At 55.3% G+C, this 13,875-nt stretch overlaps 1 protein-coding gene across 5 annotated transcripts in view; it reads right to left on the reverse strand.

Moving 5' to 3' along the window:
- JADE1 (jade family PHD finger 1) overlaps positions 1-13,875 on the reverse strand; it is a 55,799-nt gene that overhangs the window by 15,167 nt on the left and 26,757 nt on the right. For all 5 annotated transcript variants that reach the window (XM_066233224.1, XM_066233236.1, XM_066233244.1 and 2 more), the window contains exons 3-8: positions 12,460-12,545; positions 9,545-9,702; positions 7,585-7,772; positions 4,688-4,899; positions 1,672-1,839; positions 361-477 (exon numbers count right to left, since the gene is read on the reverse strand). In XM_066233224.1, the coding sequence (XP_066089321.1) occupies positions 361-477; positions 1,672-1,839; positions 4,688-4,899; positions 7,585-7,772; positions 9,545-9,702; positions 12,460-12,545 (929 nt within the window). The remainder of the gene's footprint in view (positions 1-360; positions 478-1,671; positions 1,840-4,687; positions 4,900-7,584; positions 7,773-9,544; positions 9,703-12,459; positions 12,546-13,875) is intronic.

Below are 13,875 nucleotides of genomic sequence, written 5' to 3' on the forward strand. Positions count from 1 at the left end.
AGGGCTGCTACTCAGCACCTAATAGGTAAGAGGGCGGCCACCCAGCACAGTTAGGACAGGCTCTTCCCCCGGGGTATCTGCCATGCTGGGAGCGGAAAGGGAGCAACCAGACAGACCAAGCGTCTGAGCTGCCCTGCGAAGGCCAACCTGGGACTTTGCTTCAAGGGTATAGCCCCCCACCCCAATGAAACGGGTTCACGCCACCCGGGAGCCACTGCCAGCCACCTCATAGGAGCTGCGCGACCCTCACCCTGCTTCCTGGATTGTAGCCCCTGCTCCAGGTCCCTAGTGAACTCCCAGAGCCCTCCAGCATGCCGCCACACGGGGAAGGGGGGGGGGAGCCCTGGGGCCAGGCCATACCTGTATGGAGGCCCCAAACTTCTCGTTGCAGAGGCTGCACACCAGCGCCCACCGACTGCTGGGGATGTGCGACACTTTCGTGATGGGCTCCATCTTCTCGGGGCTGCCAATGCTAACCTGGAGGCCCGAGAAACAGCGAGAGTGTGGCTGGGCCGTCAGACAGACAAAGGTGGCGCGTGGGCAGCAGAGAGTTAAAGACCAGTTACCTCCCTGTGCTCTGCCCCCGGACCGTGGCACGGGACACCTGACCTCCTGGGACAGGCAAACCCCTACTTGAAAGTGTCAGGACAATGCAGGGGCAGCCCGGGGACAGCCGCAGGGGAGCTCAGGGCCACCTCACTCCCTCCACGTGCCCAGGGAGGGATCGACGCCCCCACTGACGTACACTCCGAGAAGCGGACGCTCTCCCCTCACCTGAGTGTCTGGCAAGCCAGTCTGCACATCTCTGCCCACCACAAGGTGGTCAGGACTGAAAAAGGAGCAAGTCAGCAAAAACTGACTTCAACGTCTCTCTCACTGAAGAAAAGCCTTCTCTTCAAGTTAGAGAGATGACTACAAGTGGAAAACTACCAAGACAAACAAGCTCCCCTCAGTGTGCGGCCTGGATCGCTGAACTGGATCCATGTTAATAGCAAACCACAAGATCCAGTGCTACCAAGACCCAAGGCGTGAAGCCTCCAGCCAGATGATCGTCCCCAGATGATTTTTCTCCGAAGAAGAATGCAACAACAACAAAAAAAAAAGTATCACATACCAAAAAATGCTGAAATTTGAATCACAAATGATTATTTCCACAGTGAGCCATGCAAATTAAATTAGTCAAGGTCTGGGACTTGAAATAAATTAGACCAGACCTAAAATTAAAAAGGTCAAGGCAAAGAGAGCATTTTAATAAAAATCACAACAATGTGACCTAAAGCAGTGGCTTCTGAGCCACGGTGGTCCCCCGTGTATGGGGCGCTGGGCGCAGACCATCCTAGGGAAGGACCGTGCCCAGGCCACAGCCGTAGGCGGAGACATAGGTCTGCGCCTGGGAGTGTGTGTCCCCGGCAGTAGCTCAGCGGTGACACACATCGAAGTCGAAGACTAAACACCGTCCCACTCAGTGCTGCTTCCAGTAAACATTTCCACACTTGACGTTCCCATGACAAGAAGACGGGGTGCTGGAGGTTCAGGTTAGAGGAGAGGTGGGCAGCCTCCCATGTACCTCTTCCCGCATCAGCTACAGCCTAGCCTGTTTGTGAATGCACCCCCTCCCCCGCTGGAAGCCAGGACCTCCTGGGCTGAGCACCTGCTGAGTCCCATACCTACCTCGGGGATCCACAGGGCACAGCTGACGTGGACCCACTTGGTCCCACTGCGGGTGGGCTTCATGGCGCCGCCTTTCTTGGGACACAGCAAACACTTGGGCTGAACCCCCAGGGCGCACGTCCGGCACAGCCAGCTGCCCTCAGGGACCTTGAGGATTCCGTAACAAGCCTGGAACGCCACCACACCCCCCCCCCAAGGAAAAGAGAAACAGAGATTCATTTCCTCGTCATACATCTACTAACGTTAGAACACCTACAAGGACTTTCACAGAGCAGCCACACCAAGGTGCCCTCGGGCCCACCTCACAGAGACCCTGTCCCTTTGGGAAACTGGCCGGCAGCCCTGGAGCACCGCCCACATGCACGAGGTGCCTGCCAACCGTGGGGACAATCCACAGGTCTTCACTACCAGGAGGTTCTGAGAACCCCGAGAGCAGAAAGGTTTGCAAAGACTGTATTGTATGGCTGTGTTGCGATAGACCCCCAAACCAATTCTCTAAACACTGAGTACTGACTCCTCCCAGCACCCTTTCAGGCTGCTCCTCCCGCTTTCTGATGTGGCCGGGGCTCGGAGTGAGAAAGAGACAAGAAGCAGTTAGGTCTCCCAAAGCTATTCAATGAGGAGATGCCAGCTACCAGTGTCCCCGCCCCCGGGGCTGAGTACACCTGCCCCTACCAGGATCCCAACGCTCTCCCAAGTGAGCCCAACAAGCCCAGGAGAGGGAGACGTTCTAGACAAAGAAAACTGGGTCTTTTTCGTTGATACTGAACACAAAGCCTGCTTGGCACAAGATGGCAAAATTACATGGGCCAGCGAAACTGCAGAAATCGGGGCTTTTTAAAACTGAGGTCACTGAGATGGCCCAAAGTAGGAACAGGCATGTGTCAGCAACGTGGAGAAACAAAGCCACGACAGGACAGTGCCACGGGACCGTTCAGAGCCTTCTAAAAACACCCCACTGCAGAGCGCTGTCCTCAAGTGACCTGCGAGACAGGAAGTCGGGAGACGCAGGAACACAGAGCTCAGCGCCCCAGACAGGAAAACAGCCCATGCAGTCTGCACATCCCGACCCGCAAGGAAACCACAGCGGTGCCGCGTCCAAGGCCCGGCCCCACCCCACCGAGGGAGACAGGGGGGCGGGGTCCCCAGGGGCTAAATGACACTATAAAGGTTTCAAATCCCAAAAGGTTTCTTATCAGGCATTTCTAAGAAAGAGAGTTCCATTTTAAAAGATCTCGTTCTTTTTTTTTTAATTGGAAAAGCAAGTTTAAACAAAATTAAAAGATTAAATAAATTATGCCTTCAAGTCAAGCCATGAAGAACATCTCAAGAGAAAAAGGAACCACAAGGAAATGCTAAAAAGAGAGACAACATGGTTATTACAGTAAAAGGAACGAGACCAGCGGGGGGCAGGGGAGGGGGGGCTGGTTCCAGGTCCAGTGCCACTAACCCACAGGGGGTCCTGGAACAGCTCACCTGACATCAGTTAAAATTCATTTATAAAATGGGGGGGGGGGTACTTTCCAAACAGAACCCTTTACATATGAAATTTTTCTCAGGGGCAGGAAAAAATGAAATTGAGAATAAAAAACTAAAATACCATCTGAATGAACAAAACTAGCTACAAAAAACAACTCAGGGTAGGACTTTGGGCAGGGCGGAGGCCAAGTGACAGACACGTTATCACGACAATGATCAAGACCTCCCAGAGAGGGAAGGTCGCCTGGCAACCTCCACACAAGTCTAGTTGTTGACATCTCAGCATCAACAGGGGACTCAAGAAAGTGCCTCAGGGTCGCCTGTTACATCCTAAGGGTCTACGATCAGGCGTCCCCAAACTACAGCGTGCATGCCCATGCAGCCCCCTGAGGCCATTTATCCGCCCCCCTCCACCACTTCCGGAAGGGGCACCTCTTTCATTGGTGGTCAGTGAGAGGAGCACTGTATGTGGCGGCCCTGCAATGGTCTGAAGGACAGTGAACTGACCCCCTGTGTAAAAAGTTTGGGGACCCTGGTCTATGTGAATGTGCATCCCCACAGAAATCCAAGTTACTTTAGTATCGCATTTACATACACAAATAAAGAAATACAGAAAAGAGGTAAGAAAGACTAAGACTGTCCCAAGCTTTTTAAATTGCGCCATGTTCATCCTTCCTAAAGACTAAGGACTGACCTTTGCACAGAAGACAGTGAGCACCCCCCCGAGTCCTACCAGCCTTAGGAAAGACAGAAGTCAGTTCCCAGGAGACAGGGACCCCTTCCTCCTCCGACCTGCTCAGTTTACACTCTAACGCACTCTAAGACGACGGGCCTACCTGCATCCCGGAAAGGTACACTGAAAGTCCTAACACCAGGATCTCAGAACGGGAGCTCACTGGAAACAGGGTTACTGGAGTATGGTGGGCCCCTGCCCCACATGACTGTTGTACTGGGAAGAAGACAGTTGGCTGTAAAGACACCCGGAGAGAGGACACCATAGGATGAAGACAGAGAGACCAGAGCTGTGCCACTGCAGTCCAGGAAGACCGACAACTTCAGCAGAGCGCCGGAGTTGGGCGAGGCTGGGTGAGAGGGGCCTGCCCATGGCTACACCTTACTCTCTGACCCTCTCCTCTCCAGAACTACGCGACCAGTTTCTGCTATTTTCAGCCCCATATGTGGTCCTTTGTCACAGCAGTCCTAGGGAACTAACTAGTCCAGTAACCACTGCTTCAAGGTTTTCAGTGTCAATACCTGAGCTCAGGTACTGTAGGTAGCAGGGCCGAGGGCTTGTGCATTCTCTTTACGTAAACCTGACTTCCCTGAGTGGGAATAAAAACATGGGAGGGAAGGAGAGTCCCACCAAGGACTCTATTCTTCAGGTCGTGGAAGTAGCAAGAAATCCTTCAGACACAGCAAGAACCAATCAGGGACAGAGAGCGGTTCCACGGGGCACACGCCTTTTACACCCTCACTCAGGACCGCGGGGGTGGGGGACCCTGCTCCGAGGGAGACCCTGGCCTCGCCGCCCACGTACCTGGTGCACGCAGATGTTGCACTTGTCACAGAACACCATCTCGTTGCCGTCCTCACCGTCAGGAGACTGGCAGACATCGCACACAACATCTTCGTCATACTCGATGCCCAGGCCCTCCTCCGTCTCGATGGCATGGTTCATGTTGTCGTAGCACCGCTGCTCGAACTCCTCCAGGACCCTCTCCATGGTGTATTCGTCCAGTTCCGGCATTCCTACGGGGGCGGGGGGGCCACAAAACCCATTTTCCATCAATCCACACAGACAGGCAGTGTCGGTTTCTAGGTATAAAGTAACTTATAGTGAATGAATAAGCAAATCCATCTTGAATGCCCCAGACATTTTCTGTTGAATATCCCTCCAGACCCTTCCGAGGTCGGAAGCATCTTCATGGTGACAGTCTGTGCCTTACGGCCAGGCACAGGAGAGGCACAGACAAACCCCAAAAGGGACCAAGGATGTTAAAGGCACACGTTGTTGAACGGTCATTTCATTATGTCATTACACATCAACAACCATGGAAGTGACTTCGAATCGATGATCCCGTGTCATGGATTTGGGTGGTTTTATTTTGAAAACTTCCTTTACATGCTACTTATCACGGCGCTCGGAGATCAGACTCCACTGAGCACCAGAGACATTTTCACCCCGTTCGCCTGTCCTCGCTCTCTGAACTAACTTGAAATGCACAGTTAGGCACACAGAAGGCCAAAACACAAAGAATGTCTGAAGCAAAGGAGACAGCTCATTGTGAATCGAATAAAATGCATTCTCAGGCAAGAACGACCCAAACACATTTCCAGTGGTTCTCGTGGTTTCAGCCAGTGGTGGGAAGAGACTTCTATTTTCTGCCACTGGTGGATACAGTCCAAGCTTCCTACAATGAAAATACTCATGCGTAAAGAAAAAAATAGGTTGCAAAAAATATTCAGACAGAACTCTGAGGTGGCAAGAAACAACAGAAATGTCATTAGAGCCAACAACGACTTCGATGCAGGATCATCCGTGTAAAACCATCAAATTAAAACTTTTGGGAGGAGGTTTAAAAATTGGGAAACACATTAGAGCTGACACTGTGATAGCCCTAAACACATATTCAAAAGCGCCATCATTGCCAAAAATCCTATTTAACTCCGTGGTAGTTTCTGCGTAGCCAGGCACTTCCGTCTTGATTCCCACTACCCATTTTGAAAATCCCACCAACTTTGAAAATACAATCCTGTGCCCTGCAATTAATTTTAACCGTTATAAGGACCAATAAAAAAGTACATAGATCAGGCCCTGCACGTTTGGCTCAGTGGTGGAGCACTGGCCCAGCATGTGGAAGTCCCAGGTTCGATTCCCAGTCAGGGCACACAGGAGAAGTGCCCATCTGCTTCTCCACCCTTCCCCCTCCTTCTTCCTCTCTGTTTCTCTCTTCCCTTCCCACAGCCAAAGCTCCATTGGAGCAAAGTTGGTCCGGGCACTGGGAATGGCTCTGTGGCCTCCGCCTCAGGCGCTAGAATGGCTCTGGTTACAGAGAGCAACGCCCTACATGGGCAGAACATCAACCCCTGGTGGGCGTGCCGGGTAGATCTTGGTCGGGCACATGTGGGAGTCTGTCTGCCGCCTCCCCGCTTCTCACTTCAGAAAAATACAAAATAAATAAAAGTACATATTCTGTTTATGTTACACGACCACGTTAAGTGCAGGGCACTGCCTTCCCATATGGGGAGTTAGCCCAGGACTCATTAGAGTCCATCCAAAGGGCCACAGTGTCTCTGCTTTGGCTGGACTCCCTGCCTAGACACAGGACACCGGCTCAGCCAAGCACATCACCTGGTCTTCACAAACTGCTGTGAAGCAGAGCTGTGTGTGTGTGGTGCATGAGGCCGAGGCAGAGCCTTCACCGCCAAGAGAGTTCAGAACAGGTTCTGTAAAACACGTCCTGGCTTGCTAACACTCTGGCCACTAACACTGAAAAGCAAGGACCACAAGGGAGGTCCTGCTGTCCATGAAAACACCAAGCTTCAGGCTCAGTCCACACTGTGGCCCCCGTTTAGCAGACTGGTGGCCGCAGCAGTGCAGGAAGAAGCACCACGCTCGTGCCAGCCCTGTGCTGGGCCCCGGGTGCAACAGAGGACACAACCACAGGCTCTCCTTCGGGGATGAGAGATCCACCACCACACGCCTGGTATAGACTCCCTGGGGACCCGATTGCTAACAGGCGGCCTGTGCCACCCTCCCCACCCTGGGCCCGGGGCACACATGCGCGTCAACCCTCACAGTCTCTCCCCCCAAGCCCAGACTAGGCCTTGGTCCTGCTCACAAGTGACACCTAATGCCACCCTGGTCTCAACCCCAGGGGGCCTGGTGAAGAGGCGCAGAAGCTCTGACCTCGACACGAGAAAATGAGTGACTCCGGAAAAGAGATGGCCCAGGCCAGGCGCTAGCGTGGTGAGGCTTTGGCAGAGGCCAGAGACCTCAGGGAAGGCCGGCATCCTGCTCGGAGCGGGATGTGATGAGGCGAAAACACAAATGTCCGGAGAAGTAAGCCCAGCCAGAGGGGATGTCATGGCGAGGGACAGAGTCCATGCGGAGGAAGAACTCTGAGCTGCACTGCACCACCAAGCCCCTCGGCAGTCCGGGCACAGTCACTCCGTTTATCTGGCTTCCGTTCCCTTGAGCTAAGTAAGATCGGGGCAGGGAGGGGACTCCGGCTTCCACAGCCGGCGGGAACGTCCCTCACTGGCCCGCTGTCCCCAAGTCCACCTCCACATGCTCACCTCGGCTGGACACCTGTCCACAAGAACGGCTACGCCAGAGGTGGCTTCCCCAGCAGCCTCCGCGACACACCTCTGCGCCCGGACACCCCTCTAGCCATCACCCGCCGCACGGCAGCGGAGCCCAGGGCCTCTCACCCATCTCCTTGAACTCCTCGTTGGTCAGCTCCAGCCAGGCAGCATCCATGTCGTTGAGGTCATAGCGACACACGCTGTCGGCCAGCGTGCGAATGTCCACGTAGCCCAGCTCGGGAGGCTCAGAGCCCGAGGAAACGATGTATTTCTTCGGCCTGATGAACATGAGTGACTTCTCTTCGGACACCACCCTAAACAAGAAAACAAGACCACCCGGTAATCCCTTCTGCCACATAAAAGGCAGTCTGTCCAGAGGCCCCTAGGGAATCTCCACCTCAGTCCAAAACCCAGGTCAGCACCAGGTTAACAGGCTTCAAACCCTAACGTCACTGCTAGTAAAACTAAGCAGGAGTCTGACATCACCCAAAACGGAAAGAGCTGGCCAACGTCTCCCAAACCAGCTGCTCCTCCGCTGAGCAGCCCCGGACAGCCCCGGGCCGCCACCGACCACAGCAGCGGCGGCCTGCTGGTGTCCAGGTCACTGGTTACGTCCCCTTCCACCCACCAGGCCTGACCACCCTGCGGAGGCCACACACTGGGCTCTCGAGAGCACCGGGAGTAGAGCAGCCACAGTGGACGTCCGAGAACCAAGGACAGAAACCGGTCACGTCGCCTCTGTCCGATCTTAAAAACACCACCAGGGTCGGCCAGTACCCAGCCGTCTAAGAATCGGGGTCTGAGCCCCATTGGGGACGTTTCCAGCATCCACTCAGGATCCCAGGACAGGGGCACGGCTCCCCCTCCTCCCCACCCTGCCCTCTGCCTCAACCTGCCACTTGGAGAGGTGTCATCCCCACGGGAAGGCTGTGACAGCATGTGAGGCGGTCAGATGACGCCCGACCTAGGGACGCAGGGCCCGCCGCGTGCCCGTGCCAGCAGTTGGCGTCGACGTCACAAAGCTGTCCAAAGACTGTCAAAGCATCACCATCACCCCGTTCGCCACTGGAGCGATTTCAGCAGCAGAGCACCGAGACGGGCACACTGAGCAGCCGTTTCTCCTTCTCACCCGAAAGCAGAGTGTTGGCTAAAAACTCCCATCAGCGGTGTTCACGGGGCTGCTTCTGCACTGGGCTCCCAAGTGAAATAACCCAAATCCGTAAAAAACAATCCCTGGCCTGAAACTGCCAAGCTGGTACCGTGCCCAGACATGCCCTCAGAGACAAACACACTGCTTGTCTTGAGAGCCCAGTGCAGACCCATCCATAGGCCAGGAGTCTGGCTACAGATGCCATCTGATTGGTCATTTAAACCCTCAAATCTATAGGGACATTCACCACAGAAATCCCAAAGAGCAATGATCACGTCCAACCATTTCAAGTGTCTGAGAGACAGTGGGTACGGGCCGACAGGTGAGCCCATCCACACCCGGCCACAGGGAGAGAGGCTGGCGGCCACATCGGCAGTGGACACGGGTGGGCCCGTCCTCACCCAGCTACAAGACAGAAGCCGTTGGCCACGCTGGCAGCTGACTGAGGCCACAGCAGAGGCCAGATGCCAGCCCAGCAGGGGGCACCTGGTCCTCTCTGCCAGGAAGAGCCCCGGGTCAGCAGAGCTGGGTAGAAGGGACAGGGGCAAACGAGCCGCAGCTCCGGGCGGAGGTGAGTCACTGAGGATCCGCCGCTCGAGGGCAGGGGCGGGGTGGTCTGTACGGAAATCTAGACAAGGCCCCACAGGAACGGGGCCACATTCATCCAGGGAGCGCTCACTCCACATGCTCCTGCCCACTCGCCCCCTGTCCACACACTGACTTGCCCCCTCACTCCTCCTATCTTCCTCCAAAGGTGAAGTGACCACCCTGGCACCCAAACACTTGTGAGTGTGGCTGCCCTCCAGGGGAAGTGGGGGGGTCAACATCAACCCCCCCAGCCAGTCCTCAGTCACCACCCTCTGATCTGAAGTGTGCTTCTATCCCATGTCTATGTCCACTGCAGGCCTCCGGCTGCCGGGTGGGAGGTGTGTCTACCTGGCCACAGGCTGAGGGATGGTCCCAGGGCTCACGGGCACCTGGACCCCCTTCTCCCACTCCTGTCTCCAGGGATCGGCCAGCACGTAGTACTCGTCGGGGTTCAGCTGGTAGGAGTCGTGCAGCTTCATCGCGGTGATTAGGTCCGTCCTAAACACCTGGACAGGGAGAAACGGGGTCACTGACATGGGATACTTGCCCTCTCCTTCAGGGTACTGGCAGCTGTAGGGTAACCATGGCATGGCTGTGACACACGCTCGCCAGACCCACTGAGAGCCAGTTGGCCTCCGACAGGAAACCCCGGAGCCTGCCACACCCCAGCCTCTCTGGCTCACACCGCCTCCCCCTCACCAGCTCTGCCAAGGGCCATGTCCACATGGCGCTGCAGCAGCAACAGCAGCAAAACACCTTCACTGAAGTCTCACTTCACCGAGCGCCCGCTGACCCCGGGGTGTGCAGGTCCCAGGAGGGAAGTATGCCACTCGGGCACACACCACTGGCCATGTAGCAGCTGCAAACCCAAACCCAGAACCATCCGGGCCTCCTGTTCTGCACTCAGACGGCCACCACCCAGCTCAGCCTCCAGGCGCAGGGCGTGTGGCGGGGCGTCAGGGAGGGCAGGTTCTGGCTGGCCTGTGCCAGGCACTGCACAGATGGGGACAGAGGTGACAGACCAGTGGAGTCCAGGCAGGAAGTGGGCCTCACAGAACATGCGTGCACCTCTCCCCAGCACGACAGCTACAAGGGAGGCCATGTTTGTGAACGACAGAGAAAGAGAGAGCGAGAAAGAGAGAGAGAGGTAGAGAGAGAGACAGAGAGAGAGAGAGAGAGAGGGAGGAAGAGGGAGGAGAGAAAGGCAAGGCACTACCCTCTCCTCACCTTGCCAAAAACAGACCCACAGGACTCAAAACTACCCTTTGCCACATGACCAGTGATGGCACAGTGGGTAGAGTGTCAACCTGAAATGCTGTGGTCACCAGTTTGAAACCCCAAGGTCACTGGCTTGAGCAAGGGGTCGCTGGCTCAGTTTAAGCCCTCCCCCCCGACACCCACCAGTCAAGCTGGCATCTGTAAGCCCGCTGTCTGTTTACACAAGTCACAATGCTGAACTCTCCCTCCTCGAGAAGGACAGGACGTTCTTCCTTGCGCTGCTCAGCACAGTTCACATTGTGTGCCTGCTGATAGGTCCATGTTTGTTTCTCCTGTTGGCCTTTCAGGCTGGCGAGCTCTTTAATAAACTTCACCAGAAAGCAGTCGGGCCCAACGGTCCTGACATGGGCGTGCCCCCAGCACACCACTCCTCCTTCCCAAAGTCCCAGAACGATGAGAACCTGGCGTGCACCTTCCCCTAAAGCACGCGTGAGCTTGGGCTCCTCACAGCACTGAGTCCCAAAGCAGGTGCCCGGCCACACCATGCCCGCCCCAACCCAAAGAGAAAGGGACAGGCCCACATCATCAAGAAGCAAGTTAAAAAACATTTCAATTAAATCCTGTAAGTGAAAAAACTCAGGAGTTTTCCAAAGGAGGAAAAGCAAACTGAGGCAGCGTGATGAGACAAGACAGCCCACTGTTCCTGCACACAAAGACTTGGGTGGGCACGGACCGGAACCACAGCAGGTGCCCTCAATGGACGCAGACGCCCAAGTCCCTGGCAGAGCTCACTGTTAACACTTTAGGTATAAAGTTGTTTGAACTCCGAGTAATTTCAGGAAGAATCTGGAATAAAACATGGGTCGGGGACAAGGTGTGGCGTCCGGGCTGCCCAGCTCCTCTGCACGGCTGGTGACGGGGTTCCAGTCAGCCCTGGGGCACTGGTGAACCTCCGCCCCATACACCTACGCTGAAATCACAGGCGTCCCGACTGTGTGAACGTCAGGAAGGCAGCAGGGGTCTGGGGAGGCAGACTGCCCGATGCCACCGAGGGGGAAGGAACAGTGCAGGTTCCACCGGACAGAGCCAGGAACGCACTGAGGTGATAAAACGGCCACTTTCCCAGAATGTCCGACCTAATGGGTAAAGTGTCTCCGGGACAAGTTCCTACAATTCTAAAGATGCCCACTACGTGCTTCCTCATGGACGATGGCTCTCCTAGCCTCCAACACAGCCCCTGGCACCCCCGTTTCAGTCGGGGAGACTCAAGGGCCGCAGGTGAGGTGGTCTGCGAGGTCACTCCACCAAGAGGCAGCACAAAACCAACGAACACAACCGAAGATCTTCCTGCCTACCACCTGCTCACGTGAACGCTGGGATAAACTACAACCCCTTTCCTTCCATGACTTAAACCCTCGGAGCCCAGGAAAGGTCTGCACAGGAAACAGGTGTCAGGACTGGTGGGAGCCCCAGATCAACAACGGCCCGCAGAGAATTGTACCGGAAGAAAGACAATTGTAGGTAGACTGAGAGCAGATCAACGTCAGAACATAGATGGACAGTACCCTGGGGGAGCAGGGGAAACGCAGGATGAGAAGCAAGCTGGACAAGAAGGGGGAAAGCCTTAGGCAACACCCCCAAACAAAAACTTCCGGAATTACACTGTCATCGCCAAGTGAGCCACAAATTTACAGCTAAAACGAGAGGCTGGCAGTGACTGGCAGCAGCCAAACCCACTGATGTCCTGGCCAGAGGAAAAGCTGTTGGGAGCCAGCAAGTAGGAAACACAAAAGGAAAATACATATAATAATTAATAATAATAATAATAATAATAATAATAGCTACCATTTACTGAGCACTTTTTTTTGCATGCTTTGTGCGTATTAACCAACTTAATCCTCAGCAGAGTCCTGAGGGAGACACCTGCATCGTCCTCATCTTACAGATGTATAAACTGAGGCACTAAGGCACAGACAGACGTGTGGCCACATGCTCTCACGCACACATGTGTCTGACACGCAGTCACACAAGCATGTAGGAAATACCTCGGAAGGCTTCCGATCTTCATGTCTGGAGCAGGAACCTCTCCTGTGCTGGGACCGGGAGTTCTGGGACCAGGTAGTTGACAGGCCTAGAGGCACAAGCGAGGACAGGGGAACAATTAACAATGCAGAAATCACTGATGTTCACACGGGTTGTTGTTTTTTTTTAACTGAACTCAGCAAGGCTCACCTCCACACCGCCAACGAGATGAGCCGTGCATGAGGGTGGAGCAGAGCCCCTGGACGGATGGAGCCCCCCACCCAGGGCAGGCCTCCAGGGTCCCAGGGCCGCGCTGGCTACGGCGCTGCCTGCACCTGGGGCACAGCACATGGGGGAGCCGTGGCCCCTCAGCCACAAGCCTGTGTCTGAAATCCAGCAGGTCATACCTCCCACTGCTAAATGCAAATTGAAAAACATTTCACTGACATTTTGGAAACCTTTCTTAATGCTAATAAGCTCTTCATGCTAACTTCTCAGGCCAACCTCACAACCTAACAATTTGGTTCTGACTCCACAAAGCATGAAAACTTAGGTTCCCTAGAACAGGGATGCCGACACCTGGGGCAGAGATGGGTGCTCCGGCCAAACAACCTGCAACCTTGCCTCTGCTCCACTTTCTCCCGGGAAAGCACACGCCAGGCAGCTAGCTCTTCTCTTTATCCAGGGGTGCTCCAGTCCCCAGTCGGGCCACTCCCGACAGGCCAGGGACAGACACTAGGTGTCTCCACGCCAGCCCCACCGCAGCGCCGACACCCCTGCCGGCACCCCTACCCTGTGGTCCTGCTCCCCCGCCCAGCCCGAGCAGATGGTCAGACCTGCACCCCAAACCCGCCTCCCTCCCCAGAGCCAGCTACGCGCTCCCCTGGGATTAGGACATGAACCCCAGAGTCCCTCTGAGCGGTCAACTCAGTGCTGGGCTACCCACACCCGTTCTTCCTCTTCTGTTCCTACCTTGATGAGAATCACCATTTCTACCTGAAGTCAGAAACCTGACCATCACCCTACACTCTCCTCACTTGGGACACATCCACTCAGCAGCCGAGCCATCAATTCACGCCCCATACCTCAGGCAGGTAGTGGGTCCCCGCTCCCACGCAGCCCCGCACCTGCCAAAAACCCTGTTGGCGGGCTCCCGTCTGCGCATGCTCTGCCGGTGCCAGGGACCTGAGACAGCCGCACAAGCACCTGCACACCGGCCTCACCTCCAACCTGAACACAGACTTACCAATTCCCAGAAATTAACACCCCCCAAACCCAAAACCTGAAGGAACTGCTACTCCACCAATAAAACCACCTGTCACTCAAACAGGGAACTCTTATCTCTATGGATTCCAGAGACAAGTGACACAGAGTCACGTGCTCTTCGGACCTCGGGCACTGAGCAATGCAGTAGAACCTGCATGCAAGCCCATCACCGG

Source organism: Saccopteryx bilineata, chromosome 1, assembly GCF_036850765.1.
Source record: "Saccopteryx bilineata isolate mSacBil1 chromosome 1, mSacBil1_pri_phased_curated, whole genome shotgun sequence".
Classification (NCBI taxonomy): Eukaryota; Metazoa; Chordata; class Mammalia; order Chiroptera; family Emballonuridae; genus Saccopteryx; species Saccopteryx bilineata.